The sequence below is a fragment of the Diplotaxodon limnothrissa genome, linkage group LG18 (genome assembly GCF_057381915.1).
Source record: "Diplotaxodon limnothrissa isolate DT_005_m linkage group LG18, D_limnothrissa_male_GT1.1, whole genome shotgun sequence".
In the NCBI taxonomy this organism is placed as follows: Eukaryota; Metazoa; Chordata; class Actinopteri; order Cichliformes; family Cichlidae; genus Diplotaxodon; species Diplotaxodon limnothrissa.
Genome location: NC_140613.1, coordinates 36,821,776 through 36,846,549, shown reverse-complemented (window position 1 = coordinate 36,846,549; position 24,774 = coordinate 36,821,776). Strand labels below are relative to the sequence as shown.

At 44.1% G+C, this 24,774-nt stretch overlaps 1 protein-coding gene, 1 long non-coding RNA gene and 1 other non-coding gene across 3 annotated transcripts; 1 reads left to right on the top strand and 2 right to left on the bottom strand.

The window, feature by feature from the left end:
• Positions 1-441: 441 nt before the first annotated feature.
• Positions 442-2,701, bottom strand: LOC146614116 (uncharacterized). The gene is made up of 6 exons (XR_014907057.1): positions 2,433-2,701; positions 1,860-1,914; positions 1,634-1,675; positions 1,102-1,133; positions 775-823; positions 442-627 (listed from the first exon to the last, which is right to left on the bottom strand). It is a non-coding gene; the product is annotated as an uncharacterized LOC146614116 (long non-coding RNA).
• On the bottom strand, positions 1,529-1,595 carry LOC146614117 (small nucleolar RNA SNORD52). The gene has a single exon (XR_014907083.1). It is a non-coding gene; the product is annotated as a small nucleolar RNA SNORD52 (small nucleolar RNA).
• Positions 2,702-3,414: 713 nt separating the features above from the next.
• Positions 3,415-17,582, top strand: sacm1la (SAC1 like phosphatidylinositide phosphatase a). The gene is made up of 20 exons (XM_085377963.1): positions 3,415-3,483; positions 5,579-5,676; positions 6,868-6,942; positions 7,024-7,151; positions 7,790-7,939; positions 8,679-8,738; positions 8,819-8,852; positions 8,941-9,042; positions 9,487-9,572; positions 9,779-9,865; positions 9,953-10,021; positions 10,114-10,193; positions 11,114-11,212; positions 11,285-11,423; positions 11,634-11,703; positions 11,795-11,867; positions 11,958-12,051; positions 13,976-14,068; positions 14,145-14,202; positions 15,533-17,582. Exons 1-20 carry the CDS (start codon positions 3,455-3,457, stop codon positions 15,667-15,669), a joined length of 1,761 nt encoding a protein of 586 aa, XP_085234089.1. The 5' UTR covers positions 3,415-3,454; the 3' UTR covers positions 15,670-17,582.
• The last annotated feature ends 7,192 nt before the right edge of the window (positions 17,583-24,774 follow it).

The window sequence follows — 24,774 nt, the reverse complement described above, 5'->3', positions numbered from 1 at the left end:
AGGCAGATGTTTGTAAAACCTATCAAACTACACAATTTCTCAGGTTCTGGACACACCCGATTTTATATCAGTTCAGCGTAGAAATACGTGACCAAGCCGCTTTCAGCTCAGCCTTTTATTCCTTTGCATGAGATCGTTTAATGATGTTGGATAATTTTGCCACATCACTAACATTTAATTCCAGTTTAGCCATGTGCAGCACTTTAATACAGCATTCAGTCACCCATCAGTAAGGTTTCACACATTTATACAAGTAAAATGTTGCACTGATGTGTAAGACAGTAAACCCAAAAGCTGCTTGGGGATTATAGTTACAACCATCTGATCAGTGCATGAGAAGAACTTATGGCAAAACTGTCACCCACTGATATTAGCTTCCAAAGCACATTGCTCTGAGTTTACTGTGATCAACCCACTGAAGAAAATAGCCATTGGTCCTGTGTGGTCAACCTTTATTGTCCTTAAATACAGTGGTTTAAAAACAAAACAAAAACCACATTCAACATTCACACAGATGAAGACACGTTGCTTAAAGCAATGGAAGACGTGCACTGCTCCAGCTTGATGCTTCCATCAGATGACAGACGAGGCTCTTCAGTGTTGGGAGTGCCACCTCTGCAGTTACACCTGTCAAAGGACAAAAATGAGTGAGACATGTAAGGGGGTGGGGGAACTCATTGTCACAGAGTGTAGTACATCTCCAACTTACAGCACACACACTGCATCTCATACTGCAGCAATGATCATTTGAATAATCCACCTACTCACACCAACCTGCTTTCTCTTCATGAAGGTCATCCAGCTGGGGCTGCTACAGTCATGCCTGACAAGATAACAGTGATGAAATCACAAGCTCTTTCTCATCCATATATTCAGGAAGCGCTCCAGTCTGAGTGTCTCAGTGCGCTGCGAGTAGACTTCAGTTAACATCAGTAGAACCGAATAACTGAATCATCATCGACCAGACTCAGGAAACAGCAGCTCCATTTCAACAAGCTTGGATCATTTGAATACACAGGCTTAGCTGCGATATCTTAGTATAATCTGCTCATGATGAAGTATGGTCACAGGTGACCCAAAATGAACACATTGCTTACTTACAGACATGGAGAGAGCAGCTGTGTGCAGACGAGCTACAAGACAAAAGAAAGCACTATTAGCACCTGACTTATACCAGTGAACACATTCAGGGAAACCATGTGTATGGATGCTTTACCCATTTACTGCAAACACTTCAGACTTGTTACATGACTGTACAACTTCTCCCTGTGAGAAACTATCAGTAAGGTCCCAGATGACTGGGACACTTGTTTCAAACATCTGAAGTATTAAAATGGTAAATATGTTTTTATGTTTTACATGTGCTAAAGTTCAGAGACGGTTAACCAAGTGCATACTTGAGTATGACTACCTTTACTCAAAGCAATGAAACACAAGCTTTAAGTGTTCTTTGTTGGACAGACCTGAAGAAAGCCCAGCCATGATTTAATGTCTGTAATGTGCAGTAAATGGGCTGCTGTGGGTTTTGTGGTCAGTGCACTGTGAAAACAACTTCATGCTTCTCAGAGACTCTAGTCTATGCAATCATCATCCCACATTAAGGCACAGAACAATGTTTAGAGTCCAGGCTTACCCAGAAGAGCCATGTCCAGCAGATAAAACCATGCTGAGGTGCCTGCAGAGTACAAAGGAGAGTTTTAGAACTAACTCTGATTGTAGCATTCACATGTTAAGAAGTAAAATGCTGTTCAGTGCACTGTGAAAGAGCTTCATTGTGTATTCAGAGACTCTAGTCTTATGAATCATCATATCAGCATACTACTTCCTCCATCACATTAGAGGATCTTTCTAACACTCACCATCAGCTCGCAGCTGCAGACTCCACACTGTTCTGCATCTGCTCTTTGCAGCTTTCTGGAAAGCAGAGGATGCAATTTCCAGTCAGTTTAGTTTTTATATGGTAAACGTTCTAGAGCCATAGTCCATCTTCAGAAAGATCTACTTCACAGCGAGGCCTTAGAGCCCTACGATATTTATTTCCAAGGCTTTAATACATTTTTAAATATACCAGCTTCACTGTGCTAGGGCAGGTAACCGCATCTCACCAGCAGAATTGCTATGTACTGCTCTAATTTGCTTGCTTTGTAAAATGGTATTACCTTACCCCAGTTAACTGCTACATATTTGCACTGATTACAATTTAGATGGAAAAAACGCGTATTTCACCTGCTGCGCACCACGTTGTGTCGATGCGGACATGAGCTGTTAGCTGGACAATTTAGCATTTTAATACTGCCCGATTATAAGGCTTTACTCCAGCATAGCCTAAAACTACGGTAAAGTATCTGATTAATAATAGAAGATTACTCGTTCCTACTAATAATTTAAATTAAAATCGACACTGAAAACAGAACCTTTGATGTAATACTCACACTCTTCCCCTAACAGCTTCTCCGGAGGTAGACTCTGCAGATTCACTACCCTAACCCCACTTTTTCTGCACAGAAACGAACAGGACCGCAACGAGGCCAGGCTCCTGGCCACGTGCTGGGCACCTGACCCGCGGATCGCGTGCCGCTCGTCCCTCGCGCTCTGCAGCATGACTGACCACAGAGCTCTCCGAATAAACCCTCCATTATCAATTCAGAGGTTAATCTGTCTAAATGCTAAAGCCTTGAAGATCAGCTCCTCCTCCTTCCACAGCCAGAACCCAAAGGCTGAGCACGAGCGCGCCCAGGGCTTATATATCCGGGTCCTTCACCGCTACCGGACTTTTGGTGGCCCGAAAAATGCCCGTTTCGGCCTGAATAATGCCTGTTTGGAAGTCAGGCTCCAAAGAAAATGTGAACACTTCATAACGCTGTCAGTTTGTGCAAACAAGCTATGATACACAGATACGATATATTTAAAATACCATACACAAGAGAGCAACGAGATTAAAACAATACACCAAATCTCTCTCTCTCTCTCTCTCTCTCTCACACACACACACACACACACACACACACACACACACACACACACAATAAATAAACTTAAAAACGAACAAATAAATAATCACGATGGGTGGGTTAGTCCACGCTGGGTGGGTTAGTCCACGCTGGGTGCACTTAAATCTAAACCGTGAAGTAGAAACAAGTTATTCATGTAGTCCATAATGCAGACTTTTACCGAAGAAGAAAAAGACTCAGGTGTAAAAGTCCCACTAACCCTTAACCATGTGACGTGCGGCTATTGTTCACACAGCCAGTGACAGTTGCAGCGACCGAACCGGATTAAACTACAAGTACCACCCATCACCACGTCTGTCTCAGGGTGCCAGGTTCGCTGGGTTTGGCGGGAAAAACGTGCACTTCAGGCCCCGCGCCTGCTCTGTGTTTTACACCTCGTATCTGGCAACGCCTGCAGGTCCTCGCATTGCTGTCGTCACTGAGGTCGGGTAGAAGGAGCGAAGATGGCGACTTGCTACGAGAGATACAATTTGTAAGTAGTGTTCATACGGAACAGCGTAGTGTTTCTGTCTGCGGCTTTTCTGCTCACAGCTCCGGTTAAAGACACATAAGACGAGTGGCTGTCCGTGAGAGGTGAAGCAGCTGCGGGGGCTCAGCGGTGCTGGTGGGGTAGATGACACAGCGGCTGAAGTTTGCTGACAGGCTCGGCCGGCGGAGCAGGAACCAGCCAGGTTTCTCTCCACTCTCATTCATAATGAACACTTAGCCAGTGTCGCTGTGTGGAGCCGGCAGCAGCGAGTGTGGGTGAGAGCGCCGACGGGCGCCTTTGGTATTCAGGGAGGCTTCATTCACCCAACGAGCTGCTGCACAGCTGCTCCCTCCGGCTTTAGTGGCACTCCACGGCTGGCAGCTCCTCGACGCGTTTTTAGACGTGCAGGGTTTATATTTACTTGTGAATGTCACTCAGCTGTAAGTGAGCCTAACACTGATAACCGCGGACATGTGACGTTAGCCGTGCGGCAGCTGACAGCTCAGCCCCGGCACACCCTCGATCAAGCCCTTTATTTCAAGTACCCAGCCCTACCGGTCCTGCCTCTGCCTGCAGCGTGTTTTACTTACACGAGTGAAGGTGTTGGGTGTTCCTCAGCCTTTCCCAACACGGAGCAGGTAATGAGGCACAGCTCTGTAGTACGTCACACATGTTAGACAAATGGACCCTCTGAGTTTGGGCCAGTACAGTGAGCACTGGCATAATCTAACTGGGGAAATGCAAAACAAACAAAAACTTTGACAAAGCATCTTTTCAAATAAAGTAAAGACCTAACATTTCTCGGTAATTTGTACATAATTGTCCAGTTATTGACAATAATGCCAGTTTTTCATTTAACCCTGGAGTGCCTCTGTGTACAAAGAGTTGCTGGGTGCACCTTAACCTGATGCATCCCAGCACTGCGGGCCTGGAAGTGTGATTTAGACCAGTCTGCAGTCATGTGTTACTCATCGCACGACTGCTCATTCTAACACTGACAAATGAAAAAGTTGCCTCAGAACAAAACCGTCTGTTTGAAAACTCGTTTCCTGTTTGGTCCACACTGTGGTGGGGGGTCAGAGTTCACCCCCCCACAGTTAAACTCTGTCTATTTTCTGTGTTTTCCACCATGGGGGTCACGTTCACCACCTGATTATTGTGTGTGTGTCTTATTGTGCTTCTGATGGCATAGTTTTCAAGGACTACAGATCAAACATGTCCTGATTCACACTTGCCTGTTGTCCACGCTGCGGCTCCTGGCTGTGGGACCTTATTCGGTCTCTTCTCTTTGTTCTTGGTTTTACACTGACTGTCAGTCACAAAGCATATCTCTGCTTATGGCAGCATTAAGTGACCCTGAAACTTTGTTAAATGTGCGTAGGTGTAGATGCTGTGTTTAAACCGTGGCCTGTTCTGTCCTCAGAACAAACCGGAGCAGCGTCCAGTCTGAACCTGTGTGCTGCTCTGGAGGCTACCTGGGGTCACAAAGCAAACATGACTGCAGATGTGCTCTTCTCTCAGATTTCCATCGTACAGAGTGTGGGTTCTGACAGTCTGCGCTTTAAATAAAAGCCTCAATTTAGAAAGTTCACTGAAACATTTCCTAATACACAGCATGAAATCAATCTTTAGTTTTGATATTTGTATTTAATACTGGTTTATCACAACATCGTGCTCCTGGCATCGTAGGTTTTGGTATCAGTTGAGCTTTTGTTTAAGAGGAAGATGGCTGGAGTTCCTCTGCCAACGTGTTTGTCATTATTTAATTAAAGACAAGGAAAGTGTCCGTCACAGAAAACGAGCAGCGGAGCTTTGTAGAGTGAAAGATGACGTCAGACAAGTTGTTTGTTCTCAGCTGACAACGGCAGAAATATTGTGTTTCCAGGGACATGTGACTAAGAAAACTAGCACTAAAGGACCAAAGGGGCCGTTTTTGACATTTCAATGATCTTTGGTTGTAGTTGAGTGATTGTTTGAAGTATAATCAGCATTAACCGTTCATGCTGTTGAATAATTGACATTGTTGACTAAACACCTCCTGGCTATATTTTCATGCGCGACTGAAAATTTCCTCTTTCCTCCCGTTTCCCTCTCCCAGGCACACGACCCCTGAGAAGTTCTTCATCGAGGCCTGCGATGAGGGTGCCGATGCTGTGCTGGCAATCGACAGGGTCTCGAACGAGATGACCCTCACAGGTAGGCTGTGTTCGAAAGTGCTGAGCATCGCTTATGATCCAAAGACGCTGTCGTTGAGACGTGCCTCAGTTTGGACGTTGTTTGCTAATCACATCTAAAGAACTTTCTGACATTCTCAGACTGTATGAGAATAACAAACTGGGTGTCCTGACACATGATATACATGTTTACAACCTGATTTACACGATTCAAGAGTGTTAGCCTGCATGCAGTAACTACATGTCACTGTTACAGGGATATAAGAGGCTTAGACGGTGAGCCTTACTGCCCTGTGTGTGCATGCATGTGTACATCAGGACTGCTGTCCAAGCTAAGCTCAGTCACACTCCTGAGCCCGTCCTCAGAGGAAGTAGACGTCTACTGTGACACACGCGCGCACACAGACACACACGCGCGCACACAGACACACACGCGCGCACACAGACAGACACACACGCGCGCACACAGACACACACACACGCGCGCACACAGACACACACACGCGCGCGCACACAGACACACACGCGCGCGCGCACACAGACACACACGCGCGCGCGCACACAGACACACAGGCACACAGACGCACACAGACGCACACAGACACACGCATACACACAGGCACACACACACACGCACACACACACACGCACACACGCACACACAGACACGCGCACACAGACACACACACGCGCACACACGCGCACACAGACACGCGCACACACGCGCACACACGCGCACACAGACACACACACACAGACACACACACACGCGCACACAGACACACAGACACACACACACGCGCACACAGACACACAGACACACACACACGCGCACACAGACACACAGACACACACACACACGCGCACACAGACACACACGCACGCGCACACAGACACACACACACTGCTTCTAAAGGTTGAGGTCAACTTTGTAGAACCCCTCTGGACTTGTATGTTGTGGTGACTCGAGTACAGCATCCAGCACAGGTGTACTCTGTGTGAATTTAAAGGCCTCTGATGCTTCACGAATGGCCGTCACTTCTTTGTGATGAAGAGGTTTTCTCTTCAGACAAAAGCAGCTGGCCCTTCTGTGTACTCGTCCACAAATACGAACAATATGTTGCAGTGAGCTGAAGCCTTGTGTGCAGGCCCATGTCAGACACTGAGACGGAGGATTCAGAGGAATAAAATCAAACCTTTGTTCCTGTCACAGGTAAAAAGGACGTTCCTCCCTCTGCAGTTACCAGGCCTATCTGTGGCATCATGGGAACTATCCGCCTGGTAGCAGGTATGTAGCACACACGCGCATCACTGCTGTCCGAGCTGCTCTTTGAAGCTGTGCAGTAAAACGCTTCTGCTTCCACCGCAGGGATGTACCTCGTTGTCATCACCAGGAAGAGAAATGTCGGCAGCCTTCTGGGCCACGCTGTGTGGAAGGCTGCGGACTTTGACGTGATCTCTTATAAGAAGACGGTGCTGCATCTGTCTGAGATACAGGTCGGTAAGAATGGATCACTGATCCCGAAGGAAATTCAAACGTGCTGTGGCAAGAAAACATTTATGGAAAAAAGAGAAAAGCTCATTAAAAAGCATACGCTGTACGCTCGTGTGCAGCAAACATTTAGCATGTTCTGTGTTTCTTTTGTTGTGTTTTTCTTCGGTGCGTGCTCACTCGCTCTGTGTGAGATTAATCCACACACACGGCTGGTAGCGCAGCCCGTGCTGCTGTCGCCGTAGTCTGCTCATTTTAATAGGACACCGTGTTCTGAAACGACACCAATAAACTTTGTTAGTCAGTGTAGGAATAGCAACAGGGACAGACGGTGGTAAGCCAGTAACACTCTTTGTTTCCGTAAGTAGTTTTGCTCTGACATCAGCCCAGCTGTGATGCAGCGATTCAGAAAAGCTAAACTGGAGGCGCCCCGAACGCCGTCAGGCTAAAGCAGAGCCTGATTCGATGACCCGACCTGTAAGAGACAGATGTGCGTGCTGTTTTTAAAACAGAGCTGAAATGTCCGTACCTGACAGACTGTCGCGTTTGGCTGGTGAATCGCCTAACAATGTAGAATTTGTGACATGCAGCAAAGTGACCTGTCATGAGCTTTCCTGCCATCTAAACGTCTTTCCTTTCCTAGTCTCAGGAGAATAAGACCTTCCTCTCTATGCTGAACAATGTGCTGACCACGGACGGCTTCTACTTCTGCACCGACTTCGACCTGACGCACACGCTGCAGCGGCTCGCCAACACCAGCCCTGACTTCCAGGAGATGAGTCTGCTTGAGAGGGTGAAACATGTGGTCTTAATAGCTGTTAGCAGCCGATGCACTCAGTGTAACACAGACAGGTGACTTTGAACTGGTCTAGTGGACAATATGAAGGCTCTGGTATGGTTAATAAGAGAGGTAAGTGCAGCTTCAAGCTGAGACGCAGCTCTGCAGACGTGGCGTTTGCTCTGAGCGAGCAGGTGAGGTGGAGATAAAATGAGCGTGACAGTGTGTGAGTGAACATGCAAGGAGCAGTGGTAGTGAAGGCAGGTGAGTTTAAATACCTGTGACACTATCCACTGTAACAGGTGGTGCACAAGAGAGGTGAAGAACAGGGTGCAGGCAGGGTGGAGCGGCTGAAGTCTGGTGTCGGGGTGGTGTGTGAAAGGGAAGGTTTACAACCTGCTGTGATGGCGGATATATGGGACGAAGGAGGATGAAGATGCAGCTGCCAGGCAGGAGGAACAGAGGAAGACCTCAGAGGAGGTTCGTGGATGCAGTGAAGGGTGGAGTGACAGGAGCGTGCTGGGATGGGAGGAGCTAAAGGGAGCAGCTGAAAGAATACTTCTCAAAATAAAATCTTTTGTGTTTTGCTGTATTTATTGCTCGAGGTTTTTATTTATCGGTCAAGTGTTCACAGTAGCATTTTAGTTATTTTTAAATCGCACATCCTTAATTTGACATTTGTGTCCAACTTAAATGCAACATTAGTGTAAAGTCTTCCTCAGTGTCATGTGTTGATGCTTGTGGTTATTTTCAGGCTGATCAGAGGTTTGTGTGGAACGGGAACCTGCTGAGGGAGCTGGCTGGGCAGCCCGAGGTGACCTGAGCCTCACTTACACTGATGCATGTGTTTGTACTTGTTGTGCTTAATTACTGACCTTCACTGTCTCTCCATAGCTTCACAAGTTTGCCCTTCCCGTCATCCATGGATGTATCCTTTGCACTGAATGTGAAAGTTTTTTTTTCTTTCTTCATAAAATCGTAAGCGAAGCCTTTTTTCTTTGACCGACCCGGTTCAGTCATCGTCATGAAACCGTGCCGTATAAACGGGAAGATCTTTGAGTGGATCCTCATATCGAGGAGAAGCTGCTTCCGGGCTGGCGTCAGATACTACGTGAGAGGTAAAAGCCTCGGAGCTGAGACTTTTCTTAAAGAGCAGCTGTTCTGCTAATTTTCACACCCATCATTTTATTCGCTGGGTGACCTAGAGGGGCTTTGCATAACCAGTTCAAACTAATCCTTCTTTGTCACGTACTGAGCACTGGCGCATCATCCTCTGTCTAATGTTAGCTGCTTGGCTGTTCCTTATAAACTGTCAGTATGAAGAATGGAACCTTTGTCCAGCCTAAACCCTGGGCTTGAGCTCATAGGGATTACTTGCACATACCTCCTGACCTCATTGTTTCAAACTAATGTGACCAGTGTAACAGTCTGTACTGAGCGGCGGACAGTAATGAAGGGCACCCTGTGTGCCCTGCTGTGTGGCAGTATCACCATGCTGCACCGTGCAGCAGCAGACGGTGCTCCTGAGTGTGGCTGCTGACCGACGGTGTGTGTGTCCACAGGCATCGACTCTGAAGGCCATGCTGCCAACTTTGTGGAGAGTGAGCAGATCGTTTTGTATGAGGGAGCAAAGGCTTCATTTGTGCAGGTAAGTTTCAGGGTTCATCATATCAGCGATGTTTTTACTGTTTGCATCGAGGATCATTTATTAGATGTGTTAGCCCTGCGTCACACTCTGTGCTGCCTCCTATGGCGGCTGGGGCAGAGTCCCGCCCCCTGCGACCCTGCTGAGGACCAGCTGATGAGAACGGATGGTATTTCACAGCGTTTTTTCTTTTTCTTTGAAACAACCAGACACGAGGCTCGATGCCCTTTTACTGGAGTCAGAGACCCAACCTCAGATACAAACCCAAACCTATAATCAGCAAAACCACAAATCATGTAAGCTGATCTTTCTGCACATCCACGTGTTCGTTTCAATCACGTGAAATGGAAATCTTATGCTAACGTAATGGAAATGTTGTACAGATGGACGGCTTCCAGAGGCATTTCGACTCTCAGCTCCTCATCTATGGGAAGCAAACGATTCTGAACCTGGTGAGCCGTCCTCCTTTCCTTAGTCTCTTACTGGTAAACAGAAGCACTCAGGAGACCAGTCTGACCAGTCTGTTCGTCTTCTTCCTGCTCAGGTGAATCAGAAGGGCTCAGAGAAGCCACTGGAGCAGGCCTTTGATAGGATGGTGTCTGGCATGAATAATGATATGCTCAAGTAAGTGTCACCCTGTGTTTTTACTGGTCACTGAGTCGCCGTTAGCTTAATCAACCAGGTTCAGCAGTTTGACCTTCCTCATCAAAAGTGTTTGATAAACTATTGTTTTATTGATTAACGACACTGGTGCTGCATCAGTTTTAGTTGTTCTACAAACCTTTTCAGTAGAGGTGGGAATCACCATACATCCCACGATACGATATTATCACAATACTTAACGCACGATACGACATTATTGAGATTTTTTTTTTTTTAAATATTTTGCGATATTCAGATTCTGTACATAAAGGTAAACTTTATCAATATTAATTTTATCTAATATCAAAGTCTCACACTCAGTCTTTCTCTCATTTCAGTTTTATTGTTGACAAACTGAACGGTTTGTATTACAGTCTAGTCCAACTTAACTGAATGCAACCATCTGGTACAATTATAGCTATTCTGAACTATGCAATATGAAAACTATGCAGCCCATTCAGCAACTGAAGAATTTGAAAGTAAATTAAAACAAAATATAATTTTACATTAAATAAAAAAGTTTTAAACTTAATTAAAATAAAACATAAATTAAAATAAGTAAACTGTCATGTTTATTGCTGCCAAAAACAAGTTAAACACATTTGGACAGTGAAGGAATGTCAGGATTCTTGCTCAGAAAAAGGATCAACATGCTCTGAAGTCAGAGCACAAAAACTTTTTTTTGTAACAAAATATCAATTTCTGCTGTCCCTGTATCGATACATTATTAGCAAACAAAATATCACGATACTACACAGTATCATTTTTTTTTCCCCACCCCTACTTTTCAGTCGGTGTGCTGTGACAAGCTTTCAAAGATTTAGTCTTCGTTTTGTTTTGTAGCAGTCTGCCCTCCAGTTGTCTCCTTTATAATCTACAGTGTGACCCACTCCTGTCCACAGATACATAGCCTTCGACTTCCACAAAGAGTGCAGCCACATGAGGTGGGACCGTCTCCAGATCCTAGTGGATGCTGTTGCTGACAAGCAAGAGGAATACGGGTAACAAAATGAGCAGCTGCTCTTTGCTAATGTCGAGCAGTTCGCTGTGATGACGTGCGTGTGCGTGTGTAGGTACTTCATGGTGAACTCGGAGGGAAAGACGGTGGCCCAGCAGAAAGGCGTATTCCGCAGTAACTGCATGGACTGCCTGGACAGGACCAACGTCATCCAGAGCCTGCTGGCTCGCCGCTCGCTGCAGTCTCAGCTCCAGGTATTTAAGGTCACAGCTGCCAGTCGTACTGTGTGGTGTAATGCTGCAGTGCAGGACGGTGCTACGCTCGCACGTCTGCCCCGTTGGTTTGTAATGGTTTTAGCGTAGAGAGCAGACTGTATGTACATGAAATAAGCTGGTGGACTTGGCCAGTTTGGGAAGGTGCAGTTTCAGAAGAGTCGCACAGGTGTTGTTGCTGTGTCTCCACAGAGGATGGGGGTTCTGAATGTGGGGCAGCGCATTGAAGAGCAGGCCGAGTTTGAAAAGATCTACAAGAACGGTAGGATACTCTGTTAGCACAGCTGCATGTGCAGTGTGATTGGTAGAAACTGTAGCCTCATGTTGTTTTTGTGTGTGTGCTCTCTAACCAGCATGGGCTGACAATGCCAATGCATGCGCTGTACAGTACGCAGGAACTGGAGCCTTAAAAACAGACTTCACAAGGTACCGTAGCATCCACACTGACTAGCATGTACTCAGCCTTGGTTCTGCTGCTCTGATGACTGCTGTTTAACCAGAGTTCATCTCTTTCAGGACAGGGAAGCGGACCAGGTGGGGGCTGCTGATGGACGGCTGGAACTCGATGATCCGTTATTACAAAAACAACTTCTCTGATGGATTCAGACAGGTGTGAAAGCTATTACACACTTTGTCACTTAAGAAACAAGTTTAGTGTCAGAACAACAGATCATTGGAGTCTTGATTCTGAAAAAGTTTGGACTCTGTGTAGAATATTAACGGTCTAAGGCATCATCTGAGACATCGCTAACTCTGAACTTAGAGATGGCACGATACCACTTTTTTATGTCCGACACAATATCATAAATTTGGATATCGGCCGATACCGATATGAATCCGATATAGTGGTTTTTTTTTTGGTTTTTTTTTTAAATCAATAAAACTGTTTTTTAATATCTTGCTGCATTTTGTAGAAGTTCATACTCAAGTTTAAATAAACAACAACACTAAAGCTATTCTGTTATACCTGTATGTAAAAACACACACTGCACCCAAAATATTTCATAGTTCAGCAAAACTGATCAATCTAATAAACTTAAACCTGCTCCATCCTCCCTACTCTGGTATTTTAAAGAGTACTTACCAGAAATATTAAACAACCTAACTAACAGGGCTGCAAACTCCCAGCAAAAAGAAAAAAATAGGGAACCACCCCCCGCCCTCCACCTCATGATGCTTAATCGATGTAATCAACTTTAATTTAATGCACATGTAAAAAAAAAATGCACAGAAATCAGTTATTTTTCAAGAATAATTAAACAGATTCAACATCTTTCTTCAACAGAACTGCAGACTGCACAGATGGTTCCCAAAGGAAAAAGTACTACAGCTTACTAGGGTATATTAGACTTAACAGTTACTATATACAGTAATGGACTTCTATATATTTTACATCAGATTAAAACTTTGGGTGTCAGATTCAGATAATTATTTATTAAAAGCTCGACATTGTAAATGAGAATAAGAAAGAAAAGTATGTCTTTGTGCCCCCCTTTCCCTGTTAATGCCCTATCGGCCCCCCTGGCTAAACTTTGCTAGATCCGCCCCTGCACAGTTACGTCAGCTGTGTAGAAAAAGATCCTGGTGTAGAAAGTAATATTAAATAAATTCTAACAACAGTCAAGCTTAAACGTGCTGCTGTTGTTCAGCCGCTGGTTTCCTCTTTCTGGCGCAAAAACAAAGAAGAGAGACGATCAGCTGATCATTGATCAGTTTCATGATTGAAGTAGCAGCAGGAGAGAGCGAGAGGCAGTCGCTCCATATATAGGTTGTTAAGCTTAACGCTGGAATGCTTTACAAACATTCAGAGATGAACTTACACACTTGCTTTACTTCTCTCTGGGATCACTTCCTCAGAGATGAAATGCCGGTTTGGTAGTGAGGCTACAAACACACAGCCGCTCTATCACGTGACCACACTGCTGCGACGACGCTCATACGGTTATGAGCAGAGTTACGCCGTGTAGTTTTGTGAGGTGCTTTTTTGATATTTAATGGATCGGATTACATTTTTTATTTCTCTCCGATATCCGATCCAGTCATTTACGTCAGTATCAGACCGATACCGATACGTAATATCGGATCGGTCCATCTCTACTCTGAAGCCGAAGTTCAGAGGAGACGAGCAGAACGTTCTCTATGGAAACACATAAATGACTGTTGCCTCACAGCAGGATGGTCCTGAGTTCAGTTCCTCCAGCAGGTCTTTCTGTGTGGAGCATGTTCTCTCCAGCTTCCTCCCACAGTCCACAGACATGCAGTTAGTGGGGACAGGTTAACTGGTAACTCTAAGTTGCCCATAGGTCTGAATGGTTATCTGTTAGCCCTGTGACAGACTGGTAACGGCGCCCATGAGACTGCTGAGATAGCCCCACCCCCTGTGGATGGAGGGTGGCACTGGTTAACGACAGACTTGCCTTCTTAAATACAACCGGGTCCACATTCACCGGCTCTGCTTTGGCTTATTTGTTGCAGAAATGAGCTGTGATGCAGCCACGTTCAGATTTATGCATGTGCGTTGTTGCTGGTTTCAGGACTCCATCGACCTGTTCCTGGGTAACTTTGCCGTCGATGAGTCGGACGGACCCACTCCGCTTCGTGTGCAAAAGGACTGGAAGTTCCTCACAGTCAGTATATCAGCACCGTGTCCTGTCGTCACCAGCAGCAGGACGTTGTGACTAACTCGTGTTTTTATTTTTGCAGCTGCCCATCATTATGCTGGTGGCATTTTCCATGTGCATTGTCTGTCTTCTCATGGCTGGTATGTACAACTGCTGATCCTTAATCCTGTTTAGTTTGGTACAGACGAGCACTGTCCAGTTCTAAAGCACTTGTTTTATTCAGTATGAAGTGAGTGACTGAGCTCATTGAGCACTTGGTGTAATTCCCAGGCTATAGAGATGAATCCAGGGTTTAACTATAGATGGTATAAATGATGGACGTAGTTTTCAGCTCATCATGCAGCTTGACCCAAACTTGCATTATTTTAATGGCTATCAAGGGGTGATGTGTGTGTGCTCTGGTAAATGCATGGGCGTTTTGAAGCACTCGCAGCACTTTAACAACAAGCCCTTCACTTCTAACCTGACACTGAGGCACCCCCATGGATGCCCAAGCATACTTTGACATGCAGGCAAAAGCTGCTGGAGATTGAGCTGCTCATGCTCTGATTGGTCGTCCACATCCTGAGCCACAGCTGGCCCGTGGTTGCAAAAAGACTTCTTTTGGAAAACAGCACCCTGACAAACAGAAAGTCCAATGATCTAAGGACACCATCATCATGCTGGTGTCAGCCTCAGTCACAGCTGCTTGCAACAATGTAAACACTCACCATCAAAATGATACTCCGCTGACGTCACACTAGCTACATCCATCTTTTTACTGCCTGTGGATTTATCAGAGATACTGAGCTTAAATAGGTCAGTATTAAAGGACCAACGTGTCTCGATACAACTGGAAAGAAGCACAACCAGTCAGCACTGAAACATGCATGTTGATGGTGCAACATCCAGTTCTTATCAAATAGTTTTATGCATCAGAGACAGCCGTCGTGCTTGTTTAGGAAAGTGTTTGTCAGCCCTCCACTGTGTAATATGAGTATCAAACAGGCCTCGTGTGAACATCTTCAGGATTTTGGTAACTTTATCTCAGATCTTTTTAAGTTCAACCAGAACAGCTTCACAAGCTTTGTTGCTGTTGTTTAGTAAAAGTAGTCACCAAACTACACGTTGAAGCAACAGTTACAGTCTTCATGTAAAATATGGTCCAGACTTCTGCAGCTTCAGGTTCCATTTCTGTCTGGATAAAGTCTCTCGCTGCCTCCTTTCTTTTTCTAGATTGCACTAATTGCATCGTACTTTTAAAGGCGAGCTTAAAGAATATTCCTGATATTTGTTAATAATTAATATAATCTTATTCTTTGCTTTGAATTTGTTCTGCAAAACATTTCAGGGTGAGAATCCAACCGCACACTTGGCCGAAGGGATCAAAGCTGTGTCGTGAAAGCAGCTCGTTAGAAGCTGCTTGGTTTACAGAGTAACAGCCTAAAAGTGTTCCTGATGATGATGAGATGTCTGCTGTCTGCCTTCCAGGTGATACATGGACAGAGACCCTGGCTTATGTGATGTTCTGGGGTGCTGCAAGTGCAATTACAGCCACTATCATCCTGTTTAATGGCCAAGACTTTGTGGACGCCCCCAAGTTGGTTCACAAGGAGAAGATGGACTAAGTGTGCGCTTGTGTGTGTGTGTGAGGATGAGCTGGGTCCGGCGGGCTCGTATACCTCATCATCTTCACCTTCGGCAGGTCTGGAGTCCAGGCTGACCTGCCGCCTCCGTGTTGCCCTCTGGACTTTCTCATACAAAACAGTGTCTGTCTTCTGTCTGCAGCACATGTGACCACCTTCAGTTGTACTGCACACACGTGCTTTTCATCTAATTTCGTTTCCCTTGGTCCCCAGGCTTTAGTTTGCCGTTGGTTTAGCTAGCTGGGTTTCGTTGGTGTTGGTTGTTTCCATGACTACACTACCACTGTGTTTCCCTTTGTTTGGGCTTGTTTGTGCTTTCTTTCCCCGTACGTTAGCTTCAGCAGTCGTGGCGATGAAACATGCAGATATTAAAACCTATGTTGTATTGCAATGAAAAGTATGCACTCTGGAAGTTTTGAATGTAATGAGCCTTACTTGTGTATTAATTATATAACTATGTGGCCAATCTGTCTTCCTATGAAGCGACCTTAGAAAAGCGCCGGTGACCTTGTTCTTTGTAGAAGCACAAACTGTGGCCGCACACACCTGTGACAGAGCCGTCAGTGGTAAACGTTTGGCTTCAGGGTTACAGGCTTGATTTGCTCCATTTCAGCTTTATACAGGGTCAAGAATGAGACCATCTGAGCCACCTGCAGGTGACCACAGCGCACTACAGCGTACTGCTTTATGTGTGATGGCACGATATCATCATTGGGTTTGGGCCTCCATGGCTGAGGCTTGCCTTGGTGATCAAACGTGCCCTCGGTCTTTGTGCATGTTTCGCTAGCTTAAATGAATGCCAGGAACCAAAGTTTCTGGCAAAAGTTCGACAGTATCCAGGCGGTCATGTTGTCCTCTTCACCTGCAGTGGTTTCAGGTTGACCTGCAGCAGCATGTCTGCATCGCTGTTGCAGGTTTTCAGAGCTGGTGCTGGATGTAGCGGAAAAATGATAACCTTTTCCCAAATACTGTCAGGTGTGACAGAGTAAGGTTCTTACTGTAGTTTGAGAATACCAAATGATTTAGTTGCTAAAACATTCTGTGGATTTATTCTTAAGGTGCAGCTTTCTTGGTCATTAACCCAGGACACCATCTTAAACCAGTCGTTACCTTGGTTATGGTCCTCGTTCGTTCGAGATGAGGCACAGGGTCACACCTCATCACGTGTCCACGACCCGAGATCACTCGTTCCCGTGGAGCTGCCAGTGAGCTCAAATGTTCGGTCTAGCTACTTCTTCACCAGCTTATACAGTATGCAATCAGCTGTGAACTCTGGACACATCCTTGTGTATTTTGAACAGGACATTTGTATTAGAGTAGACTGAGCGATGGTTTGATCTGGACGCTGCAGCTCTCGGTCTTTCCTGCACCTGCAGCGATCTGACGGGTCCGTACTGTCTTCTGTCCAACAGTGGACTCAGTGACAGGGGCTCAATATGTGGTTCGTGTGTTTTCACGGCTCGGCAGCGAGTCACGCTCGTTTTCTTTATTTCATGTTGTGGTTTTAGAGAAATGCGACAAACACATTTCAGAAACATTTGTCATGTTAGGACATAATAACAAGATTCTCTCTTTTCTGATCTTTAATACTCTGTAAGCTCTCTGAGTAGTACGCACATCGTCTCTCCACACAGACGATGATCTCTGTGAAGTACAGCTGACTTTGGTGTTTTTATGTCTGACTGTTGCTGATAATCGTCACATATTAGGAACACTGGGAGTGTACGACTAAACAACACGTCCTGTCTCTGTTTTGTGGTGGAAAATGATCTCGTGCTTCTTCAGCACTCTCCTTCCAGGACCAGACTTTGTTAATAAACTGAACACGCAGATGTTACAGCACCTTTGAGCTTCTGGAGTTTCATTTATCGTTTCTTTTCTTTGTGAAATAGAAAGGAAAGCAGGGACGGACACATGGGAGGCTTTGTACGGGACATTAACGTCAGATCAGGTGAAAGTACTTCTTACTAAGGGTTTTAGGAACAGACTCGCTCAGTGTCCGTTTAAAAAAACAACCTTTATGGTTCATTTACAGGCTCCGTTTACGTTTGTTGGGGCTTCATCGTTTAAAAATGGAGCACACAAATGATTGAAGATGAAAGCAGCAGCCTGTAAAAAGGTTCTACGTTTGTAAGCAGCAGCAACAGAAATGTAGTTCACGGGGCTTGAAGGCCGATGCCTCTGTGGGAACGCTGTGTTGGAGCAGAATTACATCTAGTGTGGAGGTACTGTGACTTTTCTTGGATCTCTTTATAAACGATATCAGGCCAGTTTCACACAATCTGATAAAAATAAAAGTCAAAAAATAGGTTAGAATACAGATGTGCCAGTGATGGAGGAACGTCATCTCTATAATACTTATTAAAAATAAAGGGTGAATAAAGTGCACCATGTTTGTCCTCACAGCTGTTTTTATTTCTGTTATGGAGCAAAGATCAAAATGAAAACATTATTAAACAGGAATAAGGTCATGGCTGACTGCGTTAGATTATTCCACTGATATGATGACTGATATCTTTGGTTCTGAGGGATCACTGACACACTATTGATCATGTGAGTCATCACATGAGCCATGGTGTGGAAAAAAGGGCGTGGGTCATTATGTCACTGGGGAAAGGGGATGAAGTCACAGCGAGACAAGGCCTCACCCTCTCATGTGACGTCCTGAGATCACCTGAGGCTCGGCGAGCTAAAGCTCCTGGGTGCAGTCACTGACCAGGAATCTGTTTACACCGGTTTAAGGAATGTTTCTCAATATAGGGCCTCTAGATGAACCAGTCAATGATGGGGAGGCATTTTTATCATGGCTGTGTCCAAATTCAGGGGCTGGAAAGTTGGAAATGGCAGGAAGGTAGGCGTTAGCATTCAAGATTCCTTATTTGTCACATGCACAGTTCTACAAGTACAACACGCAGTGAAATGTATCCTGACACGCTCCTCGACTGTGCAAAGGGCGAGAGAAGAACATTATATGCACACGTGTATTCATGTTATGGTTTAGGGCTCGGGTGGCTTGGGGATAGAAGCTCCTCTTGAGTCTCTGTCCTTGCCCGGATGATGTGGAACTTTCTGCCGGATCGCAGAAGTTGGAACAGATTGTTGCCAGGATGGGACGGGTCCTTCAGCAGGGGGGGGGGGGGCAATGCTGCTCAGGGGTTAGGCTAACCCTGAACCCTAACGAGGTATTTAATAATATAGATCAATCATTATTTGCTGATGATGGAGGCATTTGGATTATTTTTACAGAGAGTAGATTAGCTGTTTAATCTCAAATTGTATGGGAATGAGACGGAGCAGGTTGATTGCTTTAAACATTTAGGTATGTGGTTTGATAAAAGGCTTACATGGAAAACACATATTGGGGAATAACTGAGAAATGTAAAAAGGTTTTGGATATTTGAAGATGTTTAAAAGGCAGCGCGTGGGGTGCAGATAGGACAGCATCAAAAGCTTTATAAAGACTTCATTAGCTCAGTTCTGCTTTATGGTTCAGCGGCTAAAACATTGTTAAATAACTTGGATAAAATTCAGTGTCAAGCGCTGAGGTTTTGTTGTGGGGCCATTAAAACTACACCAGTGTCCACACTGCACGTTGGAGTGGGTGAACAACCATTAGAAATCAGAAGACATGAAATAGCTGTAACTTACTGGGCAAAGTTAAAGGGACACAGTGAAAATCATAAAGCTCAGAATATAATTAAACCTTGTTTAAGAAAAAGTAAAAAAGTGAACGAATAAGACGTTTTGGTTGGATTATAGGGGAAAAATAAATGAGACAGGAATTAGTAACGAACATATTAGTCCAGCAGAACCATTTTCAAATTTACTGCCATGGATATATGACCAGACAACTGATTTCATTCATCACACAAAGGAAGAGCCAGGTATATGATCACATAAGGGGAGAGTATTCAGAACATGTGGACAGAACATGTAAACTGATGCAGCATAATTGTTAGATAATAAAGTGTTGTGTTTGTTATTCCAGAAACAAGCTTTGTGATGAATAAAAGAATTACTGATGTTTATACTGGAGAACTGTAGCAGTGTTAATCACTGCAAACTGGGTGGAGGAGGCACCAGTAGGAAGTGTTTGATGTGCTCGGACTCTGGTAGCGCACTATTGAGGATATGTCTTACGTGTTTGGATTCTAGACACGATATTGTTTTTTAATATAATTCGTTTAATCTGTAGAATCAAACAGGAATAGAAATACATTTTTATGGATTCCTGAACATATCGGTGTAGATGGAAAGGAAGAGGCCGGTAAGTTTGCAAAAGGTGCAACGAGAAGAAGTCATGTAGATATGGATATAAAATATAGTAAAAATTAGGTTAAAGGTCGCGTGTCAGGCACAATGGGACAGAGAAGGAAAAGGTAGATATTATTATGGTATACAGAGAGCAGCTGGACACTGTAGAAGAAGTCATAACAGTAAGAGAGAAGACGATATAATCTCAAAAGTAAGATTTGGTCATACAGGTTTAAATAACACTGTAAAAAAGATGAATAAGCATGAGACGGGGAAGTGTGAAACACTTGAACGTGTAATGTTAGAATGTGGTCAATACTCTGAGTTACAGAAAAATAAAATTCAATCAAGTGTCAAATAAATGTTACAGAGGAGTCCAGGTGACAGGGACACGGCCACTGTGTTGGAAGGAAGAGTGCTACGAACCGCACTTAAAAGCAGCTCAAAAGAAAAAGGACGGTACAGAGACAGACTGCGACCGGATGCAACGAGACGGTACTTGCAAAAAAATAGCGTGCATTGAAAATGTGGACCCGTATGAAATAACAGCAGTGGAGTAGAAACCCTGAGGACCAACCGCCGTTGACGTAGCGTGATCTATTCTCGTACCTGTGGAGTCAGCGCGTACACGGCGAACCAATTTCGCAATTATAAATCTCTGGAGGCGCACATCCAGTTCACCAATGGTTGGGTACAAGATTTGGCTATTTTTAAGCCTCCACGTCGTGAGTACGCCGTCATTCCAACAAAGGTAAGTCAGCTCGAGTACTGCGAGTGAAATGCGTTCGACTTCCTCCCGAACATTCAGATTAGTGCAGCATAAATTCATTCATGAGGGGAAATTACAGTGAGAACATGTGGAGGCTGTCAGAGGGATAACATAGTGAGTTCAGTGCATTGATGTGACTAAATTGTGACAATTTAGTTATTCTCTATGGTTAAAGAAATTGCAATAATTTATTAATGTTTATTATAAATAATCCTAATTATACACCTTGCTTCCATGTTTGTGTCCTGTGTCACTAAAAATACATTTTATTTTAGTTTTATACATCGATTAATGACCTGCAGAATCTCATTATCATATTAAGTGATTCATAATTGTCACTTTATGCTTTCTCCATCTCTAAAGTGATGACATCCTTCCATGACATACTTTAGGTTCATTTTCTGCAGGCAGGTTTCTGACAGAGAACAGGCGGATTTATACTACAGGGAGTGCAGAATTATTAGGCAAATGAGTATTTTGTCCACATCATCCTCTTCATGCATGTTGTCTTACTCCAAGCTGTATAGGCTCGAAAGCCTACTACCAATGAAGCATATTAGGTGATGTGCATCTCTGTAATGAGAAGGGGTGTGGTCTAATGACATCAACACCCTATATCAGGTGTGCATAATTATTCGGCAACGTCCCTTCCTTTGGCAAAATGGGTCAAAAGAAGGACTTGACAGGCTCAGAAAAGTCAAAAATAGTGAGATATCTTGCAGAGGGATGCAGCAGTCTCAAAATTGCAAAGCTTCTGAAGCGTGATCATCGAACAATCAAGCGTTTCATTCAAAATAGTCAACAGGGTCGCAAGAAGCGTGTGGAAAAACCAAGGCGCAAAATAACTGCCCATGAACTGAGAAAAGTCAAGCGTGCAGCTGCCAAGATGCCACTTGCCACCAGTTTGGCCATATTTCAGAGCTGCAACATCACTGGAGTGCCCAAAAGCACAAGGTGTGCAATACTCAATACTATATCACTTCAAACAGGTGATCCAGTAATGCTGCACTAATGAATCAGACTAACTATTCACTTTAGCTAAAGTTATTAAGTTAGCTAAAGAGTTGGGATGCTGTGTAAGACATAAATAAAGCTAAAACACAAAGGTTTGGACACCGTTTTGCATGTTTCCCTACTGTAGGGGTCTCTGCAAGCATACAGAGGGGGTACTCTGAGAGGGTCCAAGATGACAACTTTGGAATTCTACTAGAAACAGTCGATCATATTTGTTGTCAAAGCTGAATTCAGGGCAAACTACGCTAAATTAGCGTTTTTAGCTAACAGCTACAATAAGCATAAAAGTTACCGTATGGCTATCATTTGTTAACATGACGCTTGTTCTTATACATGTAATACATTTACCAACCTGAGAGTTTATCCGCTGGTCATTCGACATGACGAATGACTTCTGAAGTCTTAATTCAGCTCAAGACGCTGTAGATTCCCGTCAGTAACACTTTCGGTCCGCTAGTAAAACGTAGTTCTATTAATCTGCGCTTGAACCGGAACCGGATGTAAGTTCCAAAAAACTGAATTTTGGAACTGAAACTGAATGGTGAGAAGTGAAACTGAAATTATTCAAGAGCTGAATTTTTAAAGGATAAAATGCAGTTTCAAAGCAAATCAATTCATTTTCAAAATATAAAATTCAATTTCAATTTAGTGATGATCATTTTCAAACCATAAATTCAAATTCAAATTTAACTTATTCAAATTCAGTTTCTGATGGCACAGATTTCTGCCCATAACCACCACTGAACAAGACACACAAGCTGAAACGTCAAGACTGGGCCAAGAAATATCTCAAGACTGGTTTTTCTAAGGTTTTATGGACTGATGAAATGAGAGTGAGTCTTGATGGGCCCGTGGCTGGATTGGTAAAGGGCAGAGAGCTCCAGTCCCATTCTGACGCCAGCAAGGTGGAGGTGGAGTACTGGTTTGGGCTGGTATCATCAAAGATGAGCTTGTGGGGCCTTTTCGGGTTGAGGATGGAGTCAAGCTCAACTCCCAGTCCTACTGCCAGTTTCTGGAAGACACCTTCTTCAAGCAGTGGTACAGGAAGAAGTCTGCATCCTTCAAGAAAAACATGATTTTCATGCAGGACAATGCTCCATCACACGCGTCCAAGTACTCCACAGCGTGGCTGCAAGAAAGGGTATAAAAGAAGAAAAACTAATGACATGGCCTCCTTGTTCACCTGATCTGAACCCCATTGAGAACCTGTGGTCCATCATCAAATGTGAGATTTACAAGGAGGGAAAACAGTACACCTCTCTGAACAGTGTCTGGGAGGCTGTGGTTGCTGCTGCACGCAATGTTGATGGTGAACAGATCAAAACACTGACAGAATCCATGGATGGCAGGCTTTTGAGTGTCCTTGCAAAGAAAGGTGGCTATATTGGTCGCTGATTTGTTTTTGTTTTGTTTTTGAATGTCAGAAATGTATATTTGTGAATGTGGAGATGTTATATTGGTTTCACTGGTAAAACTAAATAATTGAAATGGGTATATATTTGTTTTTTGTTAAGTTGCCTAATAATTCTGCACAGTAATAGTCACCTGCACACACAGATATCCCCCTAAAATAGCTAAAACTAAAAACAAACTAAAAACTACTTCCAAAAACATTCAGCTTTGATATTAATGAGTTTTTTGGGTTCATTGAGAACATGGTTGTTGTTCAATAATAACATTATTCCTCAAAAATACAACTTGCCTAATAATTCTGCACTCCCTGTATAAAATGCAGCGTTCTATAGATGGACACATAAAGAAATGAAAAATTACATGTATGTGCCAACTTTCTAAACACTTTGTTACATTTATGATAAAGTTGTTACGTTCCCCTGGGGGGGTCTAGGCGATGAGGGGGAAGTAACAAAAGTGACCGGGTCAGAAAAAGGAATCAAGGAGGCGAAACAGTTAAATAAAACAGTTTTATTGAAGTAATTCAACTAAAAGAGACGGACAAGCCGCTATCACCATTTTTGAAAAACAACAAACAAAACTCAGGCGTTGGTCAATCAATAAAGTAAAACGTAAGCCAAAAAGAAAAAGCAGCTCACCAGCTGAAAACCACCAAACACAGCGCACTAGCTGAAAACACACTACTGGCACTCCCGCCCAGAGCTCACCTTTCCCTGGGCTTAAATACTTTTAATTACTGATGAGAGTCAGCTGCACAAAAGGGAAAGGTGGCACCTCAGGCAGAAGGGGTAGTGGGACACGCCCACACAGGCACATAGGAGGGAGGCCGTTCAGGAGGAGGCCCTGCTAGGGCCGTAACAAAGTAGATCAAACACATTTATGAACTTGGTGTGTGTTTCAGGTGCTGCACTCTCAAAGACTGAATGAACCAGCATTGCAGCCATGGGTCACTGTGAGCATCACAGGGAAGGTTGAGCCGGCCACTGCACCTGTATGGCCGGAGTCGTGGAGACCTGCAGCCATGTCGCTGCTCTTCTGTTTAAAGTAGAAGCAGCAGTGTTGATCCTTGGCACAAGGACTGTTACAGATGAACCTGCATACTGGGTTTTGCTGGGTAATATGACCAAGATACAGCCAGTGGTTGGCTGTAAGATAGACTTCTCCTCTTCAGCTGCCCAAAAAAAGGCTCTCGATCAAAACATAAACAGACCATCCATATTGACAGGTAAAAGGAGCCGTCCTCAAAAAAGAAAAATTCCACCTGCTACTGTGGAGGAGTTGGATCAACTGATGGGAAAATATTTCTCCAAGCATAGTTCTGTTCTGAATGACCCATAATGTTGTATTTAGGGGTCTACATTTGTGCCTGAAGTGCACTGCCATGTAAGTAATTTGGATTTGCTGAATGTGTACTTACTAAGTACCACTGTTCAAAAGTTGAATAAAGAAATACATGTTTGCCTTTTAAAAAAAGATTAAAAGCACTTTGTAGAACATCACATCAGTAACAATGTAGAATCCATGTCATGTGTAGTTTACAAATGACAAAATGTTCACATAAAATCACGACAGCATTTAAATAATATCACCCACTATAGCGTTCTGTAATTTACTGTCACTACATAAACAGCACAAGA